Source organism: Macaca fascicularis, chromosome 3, assembly GCF_037993035.2.
Source record: "Macaca fascicularis isolate 582-1 chromosome 3, T2T-MFA8v1.1".
Taxonomy (NCBI): Eukaryota; Metazoa; Chordata; class Mammalia; order Primates; family Cercopithecidae; genus Macaca; species Macaca fascicularis.
The window spans coordinates 86,212,575-86,233,017 of NC_088377.1; the positions used below are offsets into that span (position 1 = coordinate 86,212,575).

General features: G+C 59.2%; 2 protein-coding genes across 7 annotated transcripts; one reads left to right on the top strand and one right to left on the bottom strand.

Annotated features, from left to right (window-relative positions):
* The first annotated feature begins 227 nt into the window (after window positions 1–227).
* Window positions 228–9,025, top strand: POLD2 (DNA polymerase delta 2, accessory subunit). 4 transcript variants are annotated; one of them, XM_005549689.5, is made up of 11 exons: window positions 228–265; window positions 1,664–1,939; window positions 5,646–5,767; window positions 5,968–6,091; window positions 6,465–6,579; window positions 6,699–6,897; window positions 7,204–7,284; window positions 7,438–7,595; window positions 7,817–7,944; window positions 8,308–8,409; window positions 8,770–9,025. In XM_005549689.5, the coding sequence occupies exons 2-11, from the start codon at window positions 1,720–1,722 to the stop codon at window positions 8,928–8,930; spliced, it is 1,410 nt and encodes a 469-aa protein (XP_005549746.2). In that variant the 5' UTR covers window positions 228–265; window positions 1,664–1,719; the 3' UTR covers window positions 8,931–9,025. The 4 variants fall into 4 exon arrangements, with proteins under 4 accessions (XP_005549746.2, XP_073891247.1, XP_045243616.1 ...); XM_074035146.1 differs by having other exon boundaries at window positions 236–887; XM_045387681.3 differs by having other exon boundaries at window positions 236–788.
* A 132-nt stretch (window positions 9,026–9,157) lies between these two features.
* Window positions 9,158–19,485, bottom strand: AEBP1 (AE binding protein 1). Of its 3 annotated transcripts, XM_005549692.4 has the most exons (22): window positions 18,910–19,485; window positions 18,481–18,537; window positions 16,844–17,185; window positions 16,224–16,295; window positions 16,034–16,105; window positions 15,797–15,925; window positions 15,643–15,720; window positions 14,757–14,834; window positions 14,549–14,626; window positions 14,392–14,445; window positions 13,621–13,730; window positions 13,399–13,538; window positions 12,934–13,018; window positions 12,686–12,830; window positions 12,504–12,589; window positions 12,115–12,238; window positions 11,695–11,891; window positions 11,425–11,604; window positions 10,837–11,188; window positions 10,616–10,755; window positions 10,395–10,494; window positions 9,158–10,154 (listed from the first exon to the last, which is right to left on the bottom strand). In XM_005549692.4, exons 1-22 carry the CDS (start codon window positions 19,160–19,162, stop codon window positions 9,457–9,459), a joined length of 3,570 nt encoding a protein of 1,189 aa, XP_005549749.3. In that variant the 5' UTR covers window positions 19,163–19,485; the 3' UTR covers window positions 9,158–9,456. The 3 variants fall into 3 exon arrangements, with proteins under 3 accessions (XP_005549749.3, XP_005549751.3, XP_073891246.1); XM_005549694.4 differs by lacking the exon at window positions 18,481–18,537; XM_074035145.1 differs by lacking the exons at window positions 13,621–13,730; window positions 18,481–18,537.
* Between the last annotated feature and the right edge of the window lie 958 nt (window positions 19,486–20,443).

Here is a 20,443-nt window from a genome sequence, read left to right on the forward strand (position 1 = left end):
CGCCAACCCAAGACCCGCGGCGCACCCCCGCGAGCCCCAGCACCGCGTTGCCCAGGAAACCGAGGGTGGGGCTCCGCGTTCTCTGTAGGTCCAGGGACTGGGTGAAAGGTGGTCGGCGGGATGCGGCGCCTGGTGACGGACGGGGCGAGGAGGGCAGCGATTGGTGACTTGAGGCGATGGGCGGGGAAGTCGCCCGGGGATTGGCGAGTTGCGGCGATGGGCGGGGCAGGCGCGCGGAGATTGGCGGGATGCGGCGCGCCGCGCGGTGAGTAGGGTCCAGGGAAACGGGGTCAGCTGTGGGTGGCGGTTCCAGGCCGCGAGACCGGGCTCCTGGGGCGGTGGGCTAGTGTCTTGGCAGACGTTCCGCAGCTGCCGCGTGGATCCGAGCCGGGGACACCCGCCGTGACTGGAGCAGCCCCCAGGGCGCCCTCGGCCCCATCCCAAGCAGCGCGGCCTGGCTGCTGCCGCCATCAAACAGGTTCCAGCCGAAAACTCTTAACTAGTCACTCGTTAGACACGTGTGCGGAGCCTGTGTCCCAGGCCAGTGCTGTCCCGTGGAGACAGATTGCAAGCCGCTACGGAATTTTTTAACTTTCTAGTAGGTGTACGAAAAAAGTAAAACGAAACAGAAATCAGTTGGAATAAATCCATAAATATATCCAAACTGTTATTTCAGTTGTATTTGAAGAAAGTATTGGGATATTCTTTGTACTATTCTTGGAAATCCGTTGTGTGTCCAACCCAAACATCACAGTTGGACTCACCACATCTGTACTTCGTAGCCCCAGGTGGGTAGTGGCATAAGACACAAAAATCTCAGCCCTCCTGGAGCTTATGGTTTAATTGCAGCAGGCAGACAATACGTTTAAAATATAGTTTGTTAGAAGGTAAGTGCTGTAAACAACAATAACAATTGAAGTACTGGGAAGGGTTGCAGTTGTAAATCAGATGGGCAGGGCACAAGGTAACATTTGAGTAAAGATGTAAGAACTTGAAGGAAATGGGCAAGTGAGCCCTATAGGTATATGGGAGAGGGGCAAGCAAGAGTTCAGAGGCCTCCTGCTCTGGGGAGGGACCCAAGGTGGAGGAGTGGGAACCAGGAGGGGAGAGGACCAGTGGAGCAGATCTCATAGGCAGTTGTAAGGACTTGGGGCCTTATTCAATGAAATGAGGACACTTTGGAGAGTTTCGAGCAGAGCAGTGACTGATTTATGTTCTGGTTTTGGTTTAGTTCATTTAATTATTTAGTAATAGACTTATTATTTCACAGGAGGCTTATTTAATAAGGCAGGCCTCATGTCTGGAGATGAGGCAGGTGCTGGAGAGCTGGACGGAGGCAGATCAGGCATTCCATTTGGGGCACGCTGAACTTGATTGAGACCCTGATAGTTGTCCAGATGGAACAGGACACTTGAGTCTGGGATTCGGGGAGAACTCCAGATGAGACAAACACTCCTAGCTTTCCTTTTCTCTTTTTGGATGACTGCTACAGGGTGAGACATCGGTATCCAGACACGATAAATTTCCAAGTGGACACAATGTCTGGTGTCAACTACAGCTGTTCCCTTCTTTTCCCAGTATCCTTTGGGTGCAGTGAGACTGCAGGAGAGCTGCTGCTTTGGGGATGGGCAGGGGCAGCAGGAATGCCTTTGTGTTTTCACAGTGACCCTCCTTGGCCTGGGCGAAGCTGTGTGGACCAAGCAAGCCAGGAGTGTGGCCATGTTTTCTGAGCAGGCTGCCCAGAGGACCCACACTCTGCTGTCCCCACCATCAGCCAACAATGCCACCTTTGCCCGGGTGCCAGTGGCGACCTACACCAACTCCTCGCAACCCTTCCGGCTAGGAGAGCGCAGCTTTAGCCGGCAGTATGCCCACATTTATGCCACCCGCCTCATCCAAATGAGACCCTTCCTGGAGAACCGGGCCCAGCAGCACTGGGGTAAGTGAGAGTTTGGGAAGGTGCTTCCCCCACACCAGCCCAGAACTTAGAAATGTTCTGCAAGAGAACGGGAACATTTCTCTAATTGATCCCACCTCCTGTTACCTTGGGAAAATTAACCTCTTTTTCCCTCAGTTTCTTCTTAAGATAGTAACAAGGATTAAATTAAGTAATTTGTGGGTTTGAAGTTAGTTTTAGTTCAGAGGCTGGTTGGAGATAAGGACTTAGTTCTGGCGGTGATGGTGATTATTTCACTGGCAGAGGAAAATGGTTTTCCTATCTTCAGTGCAGATTACTCAAGTATTTGCCTGTGCTATAGCCAGAGAGCCCCTCAGTGTGGCAAGCCTGGCGCCAGGCACCAGGAGCCAAGACTGGTGAGGATGCACTCTCTGGTCTCGAGGGGACCCCATCTGTTCACTCATGTCTGTTTGCCTCTCCTCCTGGCCCCTATATTTGCTGGCCATGAATTTTCCTGTCCCTTGGGCTCTCTGTCTTTCCTAATAAAGTGGCCTGGCCAACACAACCCTTGTTCTTTGCCCCCATTTCTTCCTCGGTGATCTCTCCTGCAGTTGGATTATTCTTGGTGGTGATGTAGGGACCCCCATCTTCCCCTTTGAGTTTTGGGTGCTGCCGCATTCCCCCATTCCTACCACTTACATAAGAGTGGCTTTCCAGGTAATTTTCAAATCCATCTCCTATTATCTTTTTAAACTGAGGATTTTGTAGGTGAGACCAGGTCTTACTTGTTTTTATTGTCCTTGGCACCAGGTGAAATGGATCTTAGCCCTAGTTGCACATTGGAATCCCCTGAGGAGCTTTGAGAAGCCCATCTCATCCCACACCAAGCCAAAATCAACTCTTATTATAGGCAGCCAGGAGAACACTGGGCCCAGAAATCTAGCTAGAACATCAAATTCGTTAGGGATATGTATTAGTCTGTTTTCACATTGCTATAAAGAACTACCTGAGATAGGGTAATTTATAAAGAAAAGAGGTTTAATTGACTCACAGTTCCACATGGCTGGGGAGGCCTCAGGAAACTCAACAATCATGGCAGAAGGTGAAGGGAAAGCAAGGCACCTTTACATGATGGCAGGAGAGAGCGAGCGAGGGGAACTGCCAACCCTTTTTAAACCATCAGATCACATGATGGTTTGATCTCACTCACCATCACAAGAACAGCATGGGGGAAATGAACCCCCACGATCCAGTCACCTCCCACCAGGTCCCTCCGTCAACACCGTGTGGATTATAATTCCAGATAAGATGTAGGTGGGGACACAGAGCCAAACCGTATCAGGATGTTTTCTGTTTTGTTTACCTGAGACAAAAGTGCTGTTCACCTCTCCTCTCCCACATAATCGGGGGCTCCCTCCTGCGGCTCTGGTAGCTTTTCCTCACTTTCCTTTCAGCCCTCGGGACACCTTCCTTGGCTCTTTTTAGAGCTCAGTTACTACTTGGGCCCAATGTCAATGCCACCTTCTAGATTCTTTCTGGCAGCACCTCCTCTGGTTGCACATTTCTCTCCCAGTTATTGGAGCTGCCAAAAAAGCTCCCCAGTGATGGACGACAGCGATTTCACTGTGCCCACAGACTGGTCAGGAAACCAAACAGCTGCCACGATGAATGTGTTGCTAGCGGCGGGGCAGCAGTAGCACGCACTCACAGGCCTGGTGGTTGATGCTGGCCCTCACCCTGAATACCTACATGTGGCTTCTGCATGTCCTCACTGAAGCTCAGCCTGTCTCTCCAAATTGGTCTCTCCACTCACCTGTTCCCCAAACCTGCCCAGCCCTTCCTGCCGTAGGCTTTTCCCTTCATTTGGCACACTCTTTCCCTCATCTTCCCATGACCCCATCTAAGCCCCACTGTCAGCTGAAGTATTATATTCTTTGAGGGGCCACCTTGACCAATGAGGGCCTCTGTTTTCTACCTCAGCTCACCATTTGTTCACAGCACTTGTCACTGTGGCGAGTTACTTGTTTATGGCCTGTTGTCGCTCTCCGGCCTAGACCCAGTGGGCTCAGTGGGGGCAAGTGTTGGCCTTTCTGTCCAGTTTCGATCTTGGTGCCAGCATATTGCCTGAGTATCCTGCTATCCTGCTATCAGTTACAGGGATGACATTCTGCCCAGTGCTCAGGGGCACACACTTGGATCCCAGTTGTGTGCCCTTGGACACGTTGCTCTGTGCATCAGTAGGGTGATGATATCTACTCCTGGCATGTTTTCAGGGTTGGCTGAGTTACATGTACAGTGCTTAGGCCACCTGGAGAGAGTAAGAGTGGGATAGGTGAGGATGTGGAGTCTGTTGCATTGCTGTCTGCAGCTGGCATCCTTCTTGTCTTGTTTTGAGTTGCTCACCTCTGTCTGCTCACTAAGGTGTAGATTTGAGGAATGTTCCCGTTTCTTCCCAGGCAGCAGGGGCTCGGGCTGTGCTGGAGTCAGCTAGGCTAAGGGGCTGGTCTGGCATCTGCGTTACCCTATCACCTCCTCAGTGTTTTCTTCAGGCCTGGATCTGTGCTGTGTGGAGACCTGTATTCCTCCCTCCTGCCCACACTGACTCTCCATACCTTTCTTCTTGAGAGTGCCGAGCCCCTCCCATGTGTTCTTGTTCACAGCCTCTTCAGGATCCTGAGAAGAGGCTGGGGAAGACGGTGCCCAGGTGCCCTGGGTAAACAAGGCCACCTGACTCCACGGGAATGGAATGGGTGGAGGGGATCTGAGCTCTGCATTTTGAGTATCTCTGCTCTCAGAGGGTGAAGCATATGGTAGGGGTGGAGAGTGGGATGGAAGAATCTAAAGTCTTGAAGAAAATGGCAGTTATTTGTAGGGCAGGGCCGTGTTGAGACTTGGCATGCTTCTTTTTAAGAATCAGTGTTGTAATTTAGGTATAAGTGAAGCAGTACTTTGTATTAGTTTCCTGTAGGCACTGTAACAAAGCACCACAAACTGGTTGACTTAAAACAACAGACATGGCGGGGCGTGGTGGCTCACCACTGTAATCCCAGCACTTTGGGAGGCTGAGGCGGGCGGATCACAAGGTTAGGAGATTGAGACCATACTGGCTAACACGGTGAAACCCTGTCTCTACTAAAAATAACAACAACAAAAAAAAAATTAGCCAGGTGTGGTGGCACACGCCTGTAGTCCCAGCTACTCGGGAGGCTGAGGCAGGAGAATGGAATTCACCCCGGAGGCAGAGCTTGCAGTGAGCTGAGATTGTGCCACTGCACTCCGGCCTGGGTGACAGAGCAAGACTCTGTCTCAAAACAAAAAACACAGACATTTACTCTCTGGTAGTTCTGAAGGCCAGAAGTTGAAATCCAGATGTCAGCAGAATTGGCTCCTTCTGAAGGCCGAGGGGAGGGTCCTTCCTGGCCTCTTCCCTGGCGTTCCTGGGCTTGTGGCCGCGTCACTCCACTCTGCCCGTCTTCACACTCCCTCTTGTCTGTGTGTCTGTTTCTCTGTTCCTCATGAGGACACTTGGCATCCAGGGCCCAACCACACCCAGAGTCCCTGGTCTTCTGTGGCTGACTCACCTTTTACTGTCACCTTGAAGTCCAAGGGGTCCTTGCATTCGATGTTCTCTCCTGGCGAGGGCCAGGGCCCTGGGATTGGCCTCTCGTGGAGTGCTGGGCAGAGCCTCCATGGCCTCTCTCAGGGTGGGGGCTACTTCATCTCTGAGTCTGTACCCCTCGTGTCCTAGGCAGTGGAGTGGGGGTGAAGAAGCTGTGTGAGCTGCAGCCTGAGGAGAAGTGCTGTGTGGTGGGCACTCTGTTCAAGGCCATGCCGCTGCAGCCCTCCATCCTGCGAGAGATCAGCGAGGAGGTGAGGCAGGGCACTACACGGCGGGGCCACCAAGCAGACCTGGCCTCCCCCTAGAACACCTCCCTGGGGGCGGGGGTGTGGGGAAGCAGGTTCAGAGATGATGGGCTCCAGAGGGGTGGGGGCTGGGGTGCCAGCTCACTAACACCAGAGCCTTGATGGGCTCTGGCCTCAAGATTATACCTCCTGTCTCTGCATTCCAGCACAACCTGCTCCCCCAGCCTCCTCGGAGCAAATACATACACCCAGATGATGAACTGGTCTTAGAAGATGAACTGCAGCGTATCAAACTAAAAGGCACCATTGATGTGTCAAAGCTGGTTACAGGTAGGGAGCCCAATGAGGGGGTGAGGGTGATGCAGGTGAAGAGCCCAGCAGTGGTGTGTTAGGGATGGGTGTGAGTGGGGAGCCTGGGGGGATGTGCGGGGGGTGTGGCCTGGGCACACGTGTGTTCTTGAGGAGGTAGGTGAGGCTGCAGGTGGTCAGAGGCCATCAGATTGGGTGAGACCTGGCTGGGAGATGGGTCTCCCCACCTCCATCCAAAGGCAGTGACCCCAGGAAGCAGGCATGCCTCCGGGAGTCTTAGGTGAGAATTTACCAATGTGGTTGTGGAGGACTGGCTGGTTTTGCCTGTTGGGGTGACTGGAGGAGTGGTAGCACCTGGGGCTCCCTGATCAGGCCTGATGCCGCTGCTCCCCAGGGACTGTCCTGGCTGTGTTTGGCTCCGTGAGAGACGATGGGAAGTTTCTGGTGGAGGACCATTGCTTTGCTGACCTTGCTCCTCAGAAGCCTGCACCCCCACTTGACACAGATAGGTGAGCAGCAGTTCTCGGGGGCCGGAACCAGCTCATGGTCAGTGGAATCTTTGAGTCGCACCTAGGAGGGGCTGCCTCCCTTCTTGGCACCCTGGAGGACCCCACTTTGTCTCCCATAGGTTCGTGCTGCTCGTGTCCGGCCTGGGCCTGGGTGGAGGTGGAGGTGAGAGCCTGCTGGGCACCCAGCTGCTGGTGGATGTGGTGACAGGGCAGCTTGGGGACGAAGGGGAGCAGTGCAGTGCCGCTCATGTCTCCCGGGTTATCCTCGCCGGTAACCTCCTCAGCCACAGCACCCAGAGCAGAGATTCTATCAATAAGGTATGGAGCCCACCTGGCTGCATTCAGCCCCAGCCCAGGAGGCTGCAAACCTGTAAGACTCTCCTTCCCCATGGCAAGTTGGGTACCCTGTGGGGTCTTGCAGGTCGGTGGGAAGCGCCCTGCAGTGACACTGGGGCCTCCTGCACTGGGGCTTCTTGTGCCCAGGCCCTTGCTGAGGGTGGTGGGAGGCTAGAAGGGAGTGAGGGTCTATGGGACAACATCTGCATCTTCCAGCTGGTGGGGCTCTGCTCTCTTCTGAGCCTGGGACTCGCCTGGGCCTGATGGCTTCCTGGGCTTCTATTCCAGGCCAAGTACCTCACCAAGAAAACCCAGGCAGCCAGCGTGGAGGCTGTGAAGATGCTGGATGAGATCCTCCTGCAGCTGAGTGTGAGTGAGCTGGACGCTGGAGGGGTGATGAGGATTGCAGTCTTCAAAGCTGCCACTGGGCAAGAGAAGGCAGGCAGGAGGGCAGGGGGAGTGGCTGGAGTTGGGGTAGGGGGCTCCTTTGGGGTTGAGCTCTCCCTGCCCTGTGTCTTCCAGGCCTCAGTGCCCGTGGATGTGATGCCAGGCGAGTTTGATCCCACCAACTACACGCTCCCCCAGCAGCCCCTCCACCCCTGCATGTTCCCGCTGGCCACTGCCTACTCCACGCTCCAGCTGGTCACCAACCCCTACCAGGCCACCATTGATGGAGTCAGGTAGCTGGCACAGCCACACTTCAGTCTGACCCAGCCTTTTGCCTCAGGAGGCACAAAGAAGGGAGGGGAGGGAGGGTCCAGGAAGGTGGCAGGGCTGCGGAGGCCCACCTGGTGTCTGTTCCTTCTCTCTGGGGCATCCCCACAAGAGCGCCAGATGAGCTCTGGGCTGACCACTATGGGTGGCACCCGCAGCCAAGGGTCAGCTGAGCTTTGCCTTGCAGATTCTTGGGGACATCAGGACAGAACGTGAGTGACATTTTCCGATACAGCAGCATGGAGGATCACTTGGAGATTCTGGAGTGGACCCTGCGGGTCCGTCACATCAGCCCCACAGCACCTGACACTCTAGGTAACAGGCTCAGCCATACGGGGTGGGAGCAGAGGGCCAGGAGGCCTGGCAGGACCCTGAAGTGCACAGGGTCCCCCTGTGGGTTTGCACTTGCCAGCACTGCTGAGAGCTGAGGAGTTCAGAGGCTTGGCACCTGCTCTGGAAGCTACTCTGGAATCTTAATTCTAAGGCCAATGGCTCCCCACCCCGACACGCAGCAACAGCAGGGTCAAGGTCTTGTGACAGTATCTGGAGGTGCTCCTGTTGTCACACTGGGGGTGTCCTACTGGCCTGCAGTGGGAGGAGGGGCTGCAGCCCCACATCCTGTGCAGAGTGCTAGTGCTGAAGCTGGAACCCTCCTCAGAGCTGCCTGTTCTCCTCCAGGTTGTTACCCCTTCTACAAAACCGACCCATTCATCTTCCTAGAGTGCCCGCATGTCTACTTTTGTGGCAACACCCCCAGCTTTGGCTCCAAAATCATCCAAGGTAATTTTTGTCTTCTGGGGGCCCAGGCCTGATTTGCTGATTCACTCTCACCTGGGAACAAGGTTCTCACCTGGGGACAGAGAAGAAAACCTGCATTGTGGAGTCCCCCCAGCTCTTGTGGGATGGACGGCTGAGGTCTGCTGTGCAGCCATTATTTCACTGTGGGAGCCAAGCTGTCTGGCCAGCTGGGCAGGGGCTAGAACAGCTCCCAGCCTGTGTGCTTCTCAAGGCTAATCTCTGGTCTCCTATTGTCACTGCCCCACTGTGTGCCAACGGGGACTCCTGTTTATTTCTGGCAGCTTCTCTTTGAGGCAGGACTTACTTGGAACCTACAGTGAGTCCTATGTGACTTCTTTGCAGGTCCTGAGGACCAGACAGTGTTGTTGGTGACTGTCCCTGACTTCAGTGCCACGCAGACCGCCTGCCTTGTGAACCTGCGCAGCCTGGCCTGCCAGCCCATCAGCTTCTCGGGCTTCGGGGCAGACGACGATGACCTGGGAGGCCTGGGGCTGGGCCCCTGACTCAAAAAGGTGGTTTTGACCAGAGAGGCCCAGATGGAGGCTGTTCATTCCCTGCAGTGTTGGCATTGTAAATAAAGCCTGAACACTTGCTGATGTGAGCCTTGAGCCCTGGGCAGTCTGGGTACAGGACTCCTGCAGGGGTACCCACAGTGACCATAGCCCCTGCACCCACCAGCCGGTCTCCCTCCTCCTCCCCATCCCTGACCCCTCAGAATGTGAGTAGTCTGTGCCATGAGCTTGTTTTATTGGAGTGACCTCGGCTCCCTCCCTCTGCCACTACTACAATACTGCAGCAACCCCATCTCTTACGAGACTGGCAGGTGGAGCAGGAGCCTCCACACAGCCTCTGGCTCTTAGGTCCCGGTCATGTTTGCACCCCCTCAAAGGGGCAGGACCAGCCCTTCCTTTCAGTGTCCACACCAGGGGCCTTCCGTGTGCTGATGGGTGATGTGACTGTGGTCAGCAGGCTTGGGAAGTACTACTGCTGTAGCTTGAGCTGGGCTGGGGCCTTGGTAGGACCCTGATCTCAGAAGTCCCCAAAGTTCACTGTGTAGGTCTCAACTGTTGTGAAGGGGAATGCCTGGCCAGTGGCTATCTCCTCTTCCTCCTCCTCCTCCTCCTCTTCCTCTTCCTCAAACTCAGGCTCCAGCTGGGTCTCAAACTCAGGCTCCAGCTGGGTCTCAAACTCAGTCTCCAACTGGGTCTCAAACTCGGGCTCCACCTTGGTCCCAAACTCGGGCTCCACCTCGGTCCCAAACTCTGTCACCACCTCTGTGTAGGTCTCAGTCTCCGACTCCTCCCAGCCAGCGGTGGTTGGGGGTACAAGGCCCCAGGGCTCTATGGTAGTGCTCAGGGTGGTGGCAGGGGCAGGGGGCAGCGTGGAAGGCACAGTGTGGGGGCCTAGGGTGGTGGTGGCGTTGAGGCGCCGCAGCCGCATCTGTGCCCGAAGCCGCAGACGGTGCTGTAGGCGCCGCTGCTGCAGGCGTCGCTGCTGGGGGGTCATAGGGCGCGATGGGTCTATGTGTGGGATAGGCCGATTCCCGTTCATGGCCATGATCTCCCGGATGCGCTTCCAGTTGGAGCGAGCCAGGATGAAGTTGCACTGAGTGGCCCCGATGTCATAGTCAACATTACAGGTCTTGGCACTCGGCGTGTAGCCCTCCGCGTGGGCTGTCACGCGGTACTCACCCGGGTTCAAGATTCGCCAGTAATCACCACCACTGGCTGCGGAGGGAGGAGGGAGGACGATCCGGCTGCCCCAGAGCGCCCCTCCCAGGCCCCCACCCTCCCACTCAATCCTGCCCCTAGGCCCCGCCCTCCCCAGTCCTGCCCCTAGGCTTCGCCTCCCTGGTTCCGCCCCCAGGCTCCCCAGACTCTGCCTGCTCGCTGAGTTCCCCAAGCCCCCATCCTCTCTGGCAGGGTCCTCCCTCAGGAAGGTGGGGTAAAGAGGTGCACACTAGGTACCTGTCTTCACGCCGTGATTAATGCCACTCACAGAGATGGTGGCGTTGGCAATGGGGATGCCTTGCTCGTCCGTCACCACCCCCTTAATGCCGCGGTGCACCTGGGGAAGCAGGTGAGGGCTGTTGGTCCTGAGGAAGGTCCAATGTGGTCCGCTGCTCCCTCCCGCCCGTCCAGGAATCTCTGCAGCCTCCTCTCCCCAGGCATTGCCCTGGCCACCCCACCTGCTCCATGAAGGTGAGCAGCGCCTCCTTGTTGTTCTCCCACTCGCGGGGCAGCTCACTCTCATGAGGGAACTTGTCACAGCCCAGGTAGAAGGAGAGCTCCAGGCAGTTGGTATGCAGATAACTGAAGTCATTGATAGCTGGCCGGGGACAGACACAGACCCAAAGTCAGCCCCTCTCCGGATTAGGCCCCGCCCACAGCCCCTTCCAGGCTGACTCACTCCCGGACCGGGGGTTCCACTTGGCCCCGTTGACGATGCCCATGCCGCCGGTGTAGTCCTGGGCTTGGCAGCCTCCGCGATAGGGCTCGGTCAAGGTGAGGTGGGCGGAGGCGAAGGAGATGGCAAGCCAGCGGAAGATGGCGTGGTCTGGGGTCTCCTGGGCCTCAGAGACCTCATCCTCATCCTCTCCGCGGGCGGCTGCCATGGCTGCGGCCAGCAGCTGCTCCTGGGTAGGCGTGCGGGTCATGTCGTAGGGGTAGGATACTAGCCGCTCACCGCCGTTCAGATTTGCTCCCAGCACGAAGGGGTTCTTTTCCATCCAGGCAATGATGGCCCGGACCTCTGTGGATACCTGGAGTGGCCAGCACATGTGAAGCCAGGGCTGCAGCCTCTAGCCACCATCCCCAACCTAGTCCATCACCCTCCATGAAGCTTCACACCAGTGCTCGCACACTCCCCTGTCCCCCAACCCCCAGAGCCTCAGCGTCTGGAGCTCAGGCACCGTCAGCCCCACCCCCAAGCCCAGAACACCAGGACCCCAGGGTCCAGCTGCTCCCTCCTGCCCTCTCAGCCAGGCTGCAGCCTCACCGTGGCATCTGGCGAAAGGTAGCGTTCAGGGATGGGCAAATTGTTGTTGGGGACCCGGTAGGGGACCCATTTCCTCTCCTCAGCTCCCCAGAGCACAGAGTTGAGATCCGGGAAATCTTCAAAGATGTCAAAACCCTCCTCGGTCCACAATCCCAGCGCCCAGTTCCCAAACTCTGAGCCCTGTCGAGAGCCAGCAGGGTAGGCATGGGCCACCCACACCCCCACAAGCCCTGGCTGCCTGGCTCCGGCCAGCCTCACCCCTCAACCCACCATCTGCGCTGCCACCTCGTAGCCATCAGGGTTCAGTGAGGGCACCAGGTGGATGCGTGTGTCCTGCACCAGGCTGCGCACACGCGGGTTCCCATCGCGGTACTCGCGGCACAGGTACTGCATGAGCAGCAGCAGCAGCTCTCGGCCCAGCACCTCGTTGCCATGGATCCCAGCAGTGTAGCGGAACTCGGGCTCCCCTGCAAGGGCAGGAGCCTCAGTGAGCACTCAGTCTCCCAAGGCCCAGGGCAGCTGAGGAAGGACCCAGACCCACCTCACACCTGAGGGTCTGGGGGACAGCTGGGGCTCCTAGGGCCCTGTAAGACAAGCCTGAATCCCCAGAGGGGCTCCAGAACAGGCGGGAAGCGGTGAACTCTGCTCACCAGCAGCGCAGGCCAGCTGCTGGCCCCCACAGACTCTCACCCAGTTCATGCTCCCCAGGGTTGTCTGAGATCTCCATGGCATAGATCTTGAGGCCTCGCGAGCTTTTGCCCAGGCTGTAAGTGCGGGTGATGGTGGGGCACTCCTCATTCACCACCTTCATGAGCTGGGGCAGAGGGGGAGGACATGGAATCAATCACGCAATCCGCCCCCTGCTGACCATGCCCCTTCCATCCACTTCCAGGGCTTGCTCTATGGCAAGGGACAGGCATGACCCCTTCAGGCAGCCCCCAGGTACTGGCCTCCTTACTAAGGTGAGGGACAGCCAGCGTCCCTGGAACCAGTAGGGACTGGGCCCTGTGACACCAGGCACACACTCCCCTGTCAGACAGACAGGTCCCACCCCCAGCCCCAGGATAGATGTTCCCAACCTGGCGCATGTCCTTGTAGCTGTGGTGCCGGAAATCCAGGTCATCGGTGGCCACCACCTCGTTCTGTGCATAGTAGCTGTAGACAGCTGCAAGGGAGGCGGGGTTGTCTTTAGCCGGGTGCCGGGTGGCCCACCCTAGCACCCCACCTCCCCTCCGAGCCCCTGCCAGCCCTCCACACTCACGGGCCACAGGGCACCCCAGCACCTCCAGGCGCATGCACAGGCTGCCATTCCAGGTGAGTGGGTAGATGCGGATGAAACGAGCCACCACCGGCTCTGGGAGCTCACTCAGCACGGGTGTGTCCTTGTCCACGTTCCCATGAAAGGTCTGGGGAGAGGCAGGCCTCAGAGCAGTACTGCCAACCCCTCTGAGAGCCCGCCCCCCGCCCAGACAATGGGAGCAGAGCCAGGAGCCTGGGCATGGTGCCCACCATTTCCTCATAGCCGTTGGTGTACATCACCCACGTCTGGCTGTCGTTGCTGAAGCCCACGAAGAAGGTGGTCACAAAATCGTCACTGTGGAGTGGACAGTGGTCACAGCAAGGATCCTCCCCTTCCCAGGCCCTCAGGTGGCCTGAGCCTCCCTCTTCTGAGTCCCAGGAATTGAAGAGCTAGCAGGGCGGTGGCGCACAGCCCAGGTGTTGAGCCTGGGTCCTGTGCCTGTCACATAGCCATGGGCAGGTGGTCTGTCCCTAAACTCATGTGCTCATCAGGACACAGGAGCTGACTGACCATGGCTGAGGAGTGGGGATGGGCAGGGTCAGCCCCTCACTGATCTTTTTGGCCTTCTTTGGCTGGGCCAAAGAAGGGCCCACTGGAATCTCCTTAATGGGACACAAAGCCATGCCTATGGAGCCACTCCCCCCTGCCAACTACCCATGAGCCTGGCCACGCACTGGATGCTGGAGTCTCGGCCCTGGGTGATGACGCCTGTGAACCGGGTAGTCCTCCTGGTGTCCACCTCTATCCACTGGGTCCTGGCATCGTCCTCGGCACACCATGCGCCATCATAGTAGTCGTCCTCGGTGGCACCGGCCTGTCCAGGGGGCAGGGGAGGCTGAGCATCGGCAGAGGAGTCCATCATCCCAGTTGGGAGATGGGCCCATCCCAATGCCCACCTGCATGTTGAGCCGGCCGCGCTGTGCCCCCAGGCCGTGGCGCAGCATGGAGGAGGCTCGGATCTGGTTGTCCTCGATACGGTGTGACTCCATCCCAATGGGGGGACACTCTGAGGACGCGTACCCCAGACTGGTGGCTCACTAGCTCCATCCTTCCCACCACCAAACCCAGAACCAAGGAGCCCAAAGCCCACTCCCGGCACATCGGGGACACGAGTCAGAGGGCAGCTCTGGTTGGCTGGTGGCTCCCTGGTGCCCTGCACCAGCCCACTTGGAATTGACTCAAAGCTAGGCCAGGAGCTGCTTCCAATCCCAGCCTGTGCTTCCCCTCCCTGGGCCTCAGCTGCCCCATCTGGAGAATGGGCTGACCATGCCCAGCTCTCAGGGGACACACGTGAAATCACAGAACTCCCCCAGGGCGCAGCTACAGATGGGGACCGTCTGCACAATGGCCCTGTAGGGACACCTGCGAAGGTAGCTGAGGTCCTCACTCCCCACCAAGGCCTCAGGTCCTCCCCCTACCATGCCCAGCCGCTAGGGGCCCTGGGGAGCTGCCACCCTCCTGAAGTAGGCCAGCCTGGGGTCCAGGGCTGGGGCAGCCAAGTGAGGCTGTCCTGGGCTCCCGGGGCCCCTCCGTTCTGGGTCCCAAGAATCTAAGAGTAGGAAAGGGTTTCAGGGGCCTGGGTCCTGTTTGTGGCCTTGGGCCAGTCACTTGTCCCAGCACCCCCATCCTGTGGCCCCCACCCTTACCCCCCTGGGCCCCCCACTTACTGACTTTCTCTGTAGGCGTCCACTCCTCCTCCACCTCCTCGCCCTTTCGGGGCTCTAGGGACAATGAAGGGAGGACATGGCACCAAGGGCCTGGGAGGCAATCAGGAGTCCAGATGTTGCCCCACAGGGACCCAGGCCCCGAGCCCCAGTCACACACCTTTATGGTCCTTGCCCTTCTCCACTGCCCACTTGTCGGTCTCCTCCTTGGGCCTGCCATCCTCCTTTTTGGGTTTCTCTGGAAGGTACAAGGTAGGAGGGCCCAGTCAGCCTGGCTCTGGGCTTTGGGGGCCACGTGGGATGGGTCAGGCAGGCCCCAGGTGGCCTTCAGGGCAGGCCTGGTGCAGGAAGTGCTTGGTCCCACTCACTCAGCTCCTCCTTCTCTTCGTCCGTCTGGCGCTCAGCATCGGGCTTCTGGGGTGGAGGAGGCCCAAAGTAATAGTCCACTGCGGGGAGGGAGAGCCAGCTGAGGCCGCCCTGACCCTGCTGCGGGGCCGCAGCTCCTGGGTCCACAGGAGCTCAGCAGGGCAGGACCACGCCAGAGGGGAGGAAGACGGGAGATGGGGGACAGCTGAGTGGGGAGAGAGGGTCCTGCAGGAGTCAGGAGCAGCCCGAGCTCAGGGGGCAGCTGGGCAAGACCCTGCTGAAGTCACCAGCCAGGTCTCCCAGGAGCATCTGGCCTGGTGAAAGGACTCGAGGCCCAGGGCATGGGAAAGGCCTGGAGGGACAACTGGCACCTGTGCCTGGGGTTGCAGGCTGGGGGGTGAGATGGGGGGACATTGGAGGCACTGATGGGGAACTGGGGGCAGGGAAGTGGCAATGCGCAGGCTGCCGCCCAGGAGAAAAGGGAACCTGAGGGCTCCAGAGATGCAGGGGCATGAGCAAGGGGGAGGTAAAAGCCCTCGAGCTCCCTGAAGAGAGTGGGGTGGTGGCCACGAGCCAGCAGGAAGCCAGAGCACCGGACTGGGAGGGCTGGAGCCCACATGGGTGAGAGGGCAGAGTGTGTGCCTAGGGACACTCCAGTGGGGGCCACAGCCAAGCAGGAACCAGGGAAGTGGCCAAGGAAAGACCAGCCTGAGGGCAGAGGAGACTGGGCAGCGGCTGGGGTGGGCACCCAGGGACAGCAGGGGCAGCGAGGTAACCACAGGCACAGGTGGGGTTGCAAGGTGGGTGAGTCGCCCCAGCTGGCTCCTGACCACACCCCCGACCCCCACCTGCCTATGTCCCTCAGACTCTGGGGTGCTGGGTACTCACTGTCATCATAATTAGGGATCACGTAGCCATCACCATAGTCAGGGGGCAGCAGGGGCAGAAGAGGCTTCACAGGGGGCTCTGGAGAGGCAGGTAGGTTAGGAGAGGGCCAGAGCACCCGTGGCCAGAGCACCCCCTCTCCTGCCCCCCATCCTACCAATCCTCTCCTCCGGGGCCGGCGCTGGGGCTGGGGCTTTCTCCTCAGGGGGCTCTGGCCAGACCCGCTCGGGCCTCCTCCTTCTGCTTGGGGGTGGCCTGGGCTGCTTCTGGCGCCGAATGTACTCAACTGAGGGGGAGGCCGGCTCTGAGTGGGGCCCAAGGCTGGGATGGGCCCATCCGCGCATCCCCCAGGCCAGGGGTCCGACCCAGGCGGGGCTGGCAGGGCCCTACTCACAGTCCTCATAGTCCTCCCTCTCGATCTGGTCATTGTAGTCCAGTGTGGGTAGCTCAGTCTCCTCCTCCGGCTCTGAGGGGAAAGCGCTGGTAGCTGCCTGACAACCCCACCCAGGCCCACTCTGGGGAAGCCCTCAGTCCGACCAGCCAGGGCAGCTGGCCCTGAGGCCAGGCAGACAACGGCCACTCACCAGGCTGGTGCTCCCGTGCCTCCACACGGGTCTCCTCTCCTGGATTCTGCCAGTTATTTGGGAGGGGCCCCCCTGCAACACAGGAGTTCCAGAAGCAGGTGGACGGGAGGCCTGCTCTGACCACTTTGGGAGCCTCAGGCCACCAGCCACCCACAGAGCCCACACACAGCCTGTGGACACCCTACTGAGGCCGAGCTCACTCCAAAGAGGACTGAGGTCCTCTGGCCTTCAGCATCCTGCTGGTATCTCATGGGGCCAGAAAGCTGGGCCCACCTTTTGGGGAACCTACTGTGCTGCTGGAGGCCCTACCACAAAGCCGCCCCCAGCAGGAGAAGGCAGGGGGGAACTCCATGGGCTCAGAGCCCAGGGACATCTGGGCAGGGACCTGAGGACAGAGGTCCCACCCACAAGGCTGCCAAGCCCTCTCCCTACCCAAAAGAGGCTACAGCACTGAGGGAGCCCACCAATCAAATTGTGAAATTTACAGCAAAAGTGAGGTCCCATCAGTGGGGAGCTGAAGGTCTATAGGAAACAGGGCTCCATAAACCTGCCTCCCACTCCCTGCCTCCACCAGAGCAGGCAGTCAGAGTCCCATCACCCCAGAGGAGCCGGGCACAAACCTCCCTCCTGGGGTAGCTCCTCGGGGCCAGGGCTGGGGGGTGGGAGCAGTGGCCACTCCAGGGTTTCTGAGGGAGCCAGAGTGGGGGGCCTCTTCCCTGACGGGGGCTTCTTGGTGGCCTTGGGTGGCTTCTCCTTGGGCTTCTTGGTGGCCTTGGGTGGCTTCTCCTTGGGCTTCTTGGTGGCCTTAGGTGGCTTCTCCTTGGGCTTCTTGGTGGCCTTGGGTGGCTTCTCCTTCCCCTTCTTGGGCGGCTTGGGGGACCCCTCCAGGGACTCCTTGGGCACCTTGGGGCCTTTGTCTTTCTTGCCTTTCTTCCCTTTGTCTTTGGTCTTTTCCGGAGGCACTGTCCAAGACGCAGACTCGTGTCAAATGAACAGAGCCAGCTCTGTGCCCCCATGAGGCCCCTCTCTAGATGCCCAGAACCTGGGCACAGGGACTCTTGTCAGTTCCCGGTGCGGATCAACAAACTGAGAGGTTAAGTCACTTGCCCAAGTGGCAAACTGGGATCCGGACCCGGGTTTTCTGTCTGCAAGTCTGGGTCTGTGATCACCAATCTCAATCTCTCTAAAGACTAAGCATAGGGTGCCCAGTTCCCAGGGGGAGGCCCTCATCCCCCCACCTGCCAAAACCTCAACAGGGGCTCCTTACTATCCACTCCACTATTCTGTGCTGGGCACAGAAGGGGCAGAGAGGTGACTGAGCCATTCAGGCCTGGAGGAGCATCTGGTCATCCCTGCCAACTGCCATACAAAGGAAGGGACATGGACCCAGGACCTTCCCCGGGTCTCCTACAGGGCAAGAAAAGCTTCAGAGGAAAGCACCTACTGTGCTGCTGGAGGCCCTACCACAAAGCCGCCCCCAGCAGGAGAAGGCAGGGGGGAACTCCATGGGCTCAGAGCCCAGGGATATCTGGGCAGGGACCTGGACTTGGCTGAGTATTGAAGCCCAAAGAAGAGGAAGTGGTCCCCTTTCGAGAAGTAAGGGATTTGGAATTGGTTAGAAGGATAGGGAGTCCTGGGCAGTTCAGGGATCACACACAGGACAGAAAGGACAGGTAGGGAGCTTGTGGCTGCTCACTCATTTCAGAGTCTGGGAGAGGGAGCCGGGACTGGTTGTGAGGATTCCCATGGGGAATCAGGACCCTAAGCAGGAGCTGCAAGTGCTGTTGAGAACCTGATGAGAGGTGGGGAGCATGAGGGAAGTTTGGCAGAAACACAGGAAAGCTATCCAATGCAGACAGCCAGGGGACACAGGGCTGCTAGAGTGGTTCCCCAGAGCCGGGAGAGCAAGCCTGGAAGGAGAACCAGAGGCAGGAGGGGCACAGGGAGCCCAGGGTGTGGGAAGCAGCCAGGAAAGATCTAGAGCTGGGGTGGCAGAGGAGGGGCTGCTGACATCAGGAATGTTGGATGGTGCCTTGGAATCTCCTGGGAGAGAAGGATCACAAGACCCTCTGCCACCTTCCAGAGGGCCACGATGAAAACAGCTAAGATTTACTGACAACCGATTATGCAAGAGGCCATGGGTTAAATGCTTCAGTGATGCATCACCTCATCTAATTCCAGTACTAATGCAGGACCACCCACTGCTCACCGCCACCTGAAGCCCTGTGGGAAAAGGGGTCTTCAACAACCTTCTCACCTACGTGAGTCCTCCTGGAGTAGGAAGGCAAAGGCAGGAGGGAGGGATGACCTGAAGCTGTGCCACCAACAGGCAGAGTGGATCCATTAGTATGGCAGGGGGTGACACAGCACAGTCCCCTGTGGCTCAAGCCTAGTCCCTGTCGCATACTGGAGGAATGGGGATGAGCGACCTGTTCAACCACAGCACCAACCCTAGAGCCACCGGCCCCCAAAAGTGGCTCTGCCGCCCGGGTGCTGGATGTGCCTACAGGCCAGCGCTGACCTCGGCCTGGCACAGGGTCCCTCCAGGCATCTGGGCTCGCGTGCGCATTAGTAAGACAGCCATTCCTCCCCGGGCCGACTGGGGAGTGGCCAGACCCTGCCGAATCCCCCGGTTCCCACCTGAGATGCCAACCCCCCACGCCCCCGCCCTGCCCGGGGTTGTTACCTTCTGCGGCCGCCCCCGGCCGCGCCCCGGGCTTGCCCCCCGCCTGGGCTTTTCGGACCCGCGGGGTGGGCTCGGGAGGCGGCGGGGCCTCCATGTCGTCCTCCCGGGGCTCAGGTCCTAGCTCTGACAGGAAGCCCTCGAGGAACTCCTCGATCTCGTCGTCGGTCAGCACCGTCTGCGGGCGCCCTCCGGGGCACAGGGCCAGCAACGCCAAGAGGCAGCCGAGCAGGGGCGCCCCGCGCACGGCCGCCATGGTCGCGGCACGCGCGGGGGGCTCCGGGGAGGGCGCGGGGGGTCAAGGGCTCTGGGGGCTCTGGGAAAGGGCGGAGAGGGGATCGAGACTGGTGAGGGAATCCAGGAAGGGGCGGGAGAGACGATGGGGTGAGCAAGGCAATCCGGGAAAGGGCGGGAGAGTGGATTAGGGTGGGCGAGGGGACCCGGGAAGGGGGGTGCTAGGGGGCTCTGAGGCCGGAGGGGCTCAGGGGTGGTCGGGGCGCTCCGAGGCCCTGGCGGCGATAGGCGCTCCGGCCCCGCGTGGCGCACTGGCGCGCAAATAGCCGTCTCCAAAGCGCTGGCGGGGGCCGGGGCGGGGGCGCCGGGGCTTCCGGAGCCGGCTCCCCACCCCCGGGGAGGAGAAGGAGGAAGAGAAGGAGGAGCCGAGAGTGGACGGAGGGGCTGCGGGGGGGCGGGGGGCGGGGGGCGAGGGGCGGGGCAGGCGGGCGGGCGCTGGCGGCGAGCGTCCCAGGCCCGGAGACTTGCGCCTAGGACATAGGGGCAGGGGGCGGGGCGACTGGGAAGGCAGAGGGCCTGAAGGAAGGAAAGGTAGTGGGGAGGGCCTGGGGTGCGGTTGTGAAGGGGCCGGCATCCCTCCTCCCTCTGCCCTAGGCACCGCCCTTAAGGAGGGACCCCAAGACCACCGGGGCGCTGAACCCTCCGCGGGTGACTAGGAAACCTGGCAGGCGTCTGAGACCTCTCTCAATTTGGAGGGCCACAGAAAGTCCACCCCATCCTTCCCAGGCTCTGGAGCCTCTGCCCATGGGCCCTGCTGCACCCCAGCGTCAATTCATTCAGTCATCCTACCAACCTCTTCAGGTCTGTGTGGGGCCAGGCCCTGTGCTGGGCCCCAGGGAAGGACAGCACAGTGGGAACTCACTTTCCAGCCGGGAGGCAGGTGCAAAACTGCCCTCAGAGTGGCCAGCTGCCCCGCTGGGGGTAGGAGTCCCATGTAAGGGCATGCCATCCCACCCCTTTGAGTCCCAATGTGGACAAATAGCCATTTCTCACCTTCTTCTTACCAGAACCCATTTTTTAAAAAGTGTCTACAATACCTCCAGCTGCCGCATGGACCCAGAGGACCCAGAGGGCAGGTGGATTGAGCGTCAGCCGATCCCAGGATCCATCAGGGATGTGCACCTTGGTGCCTGGTGTTTGTTGTAAGGCTTCTCCAGGGCAAACGTTGGCTGCCCCGCAGTGGTCATCACAGCTAAGGACAGAGCTCCGAGAACATTCCCCCTCAAAGGAATGAGGAAGCAAG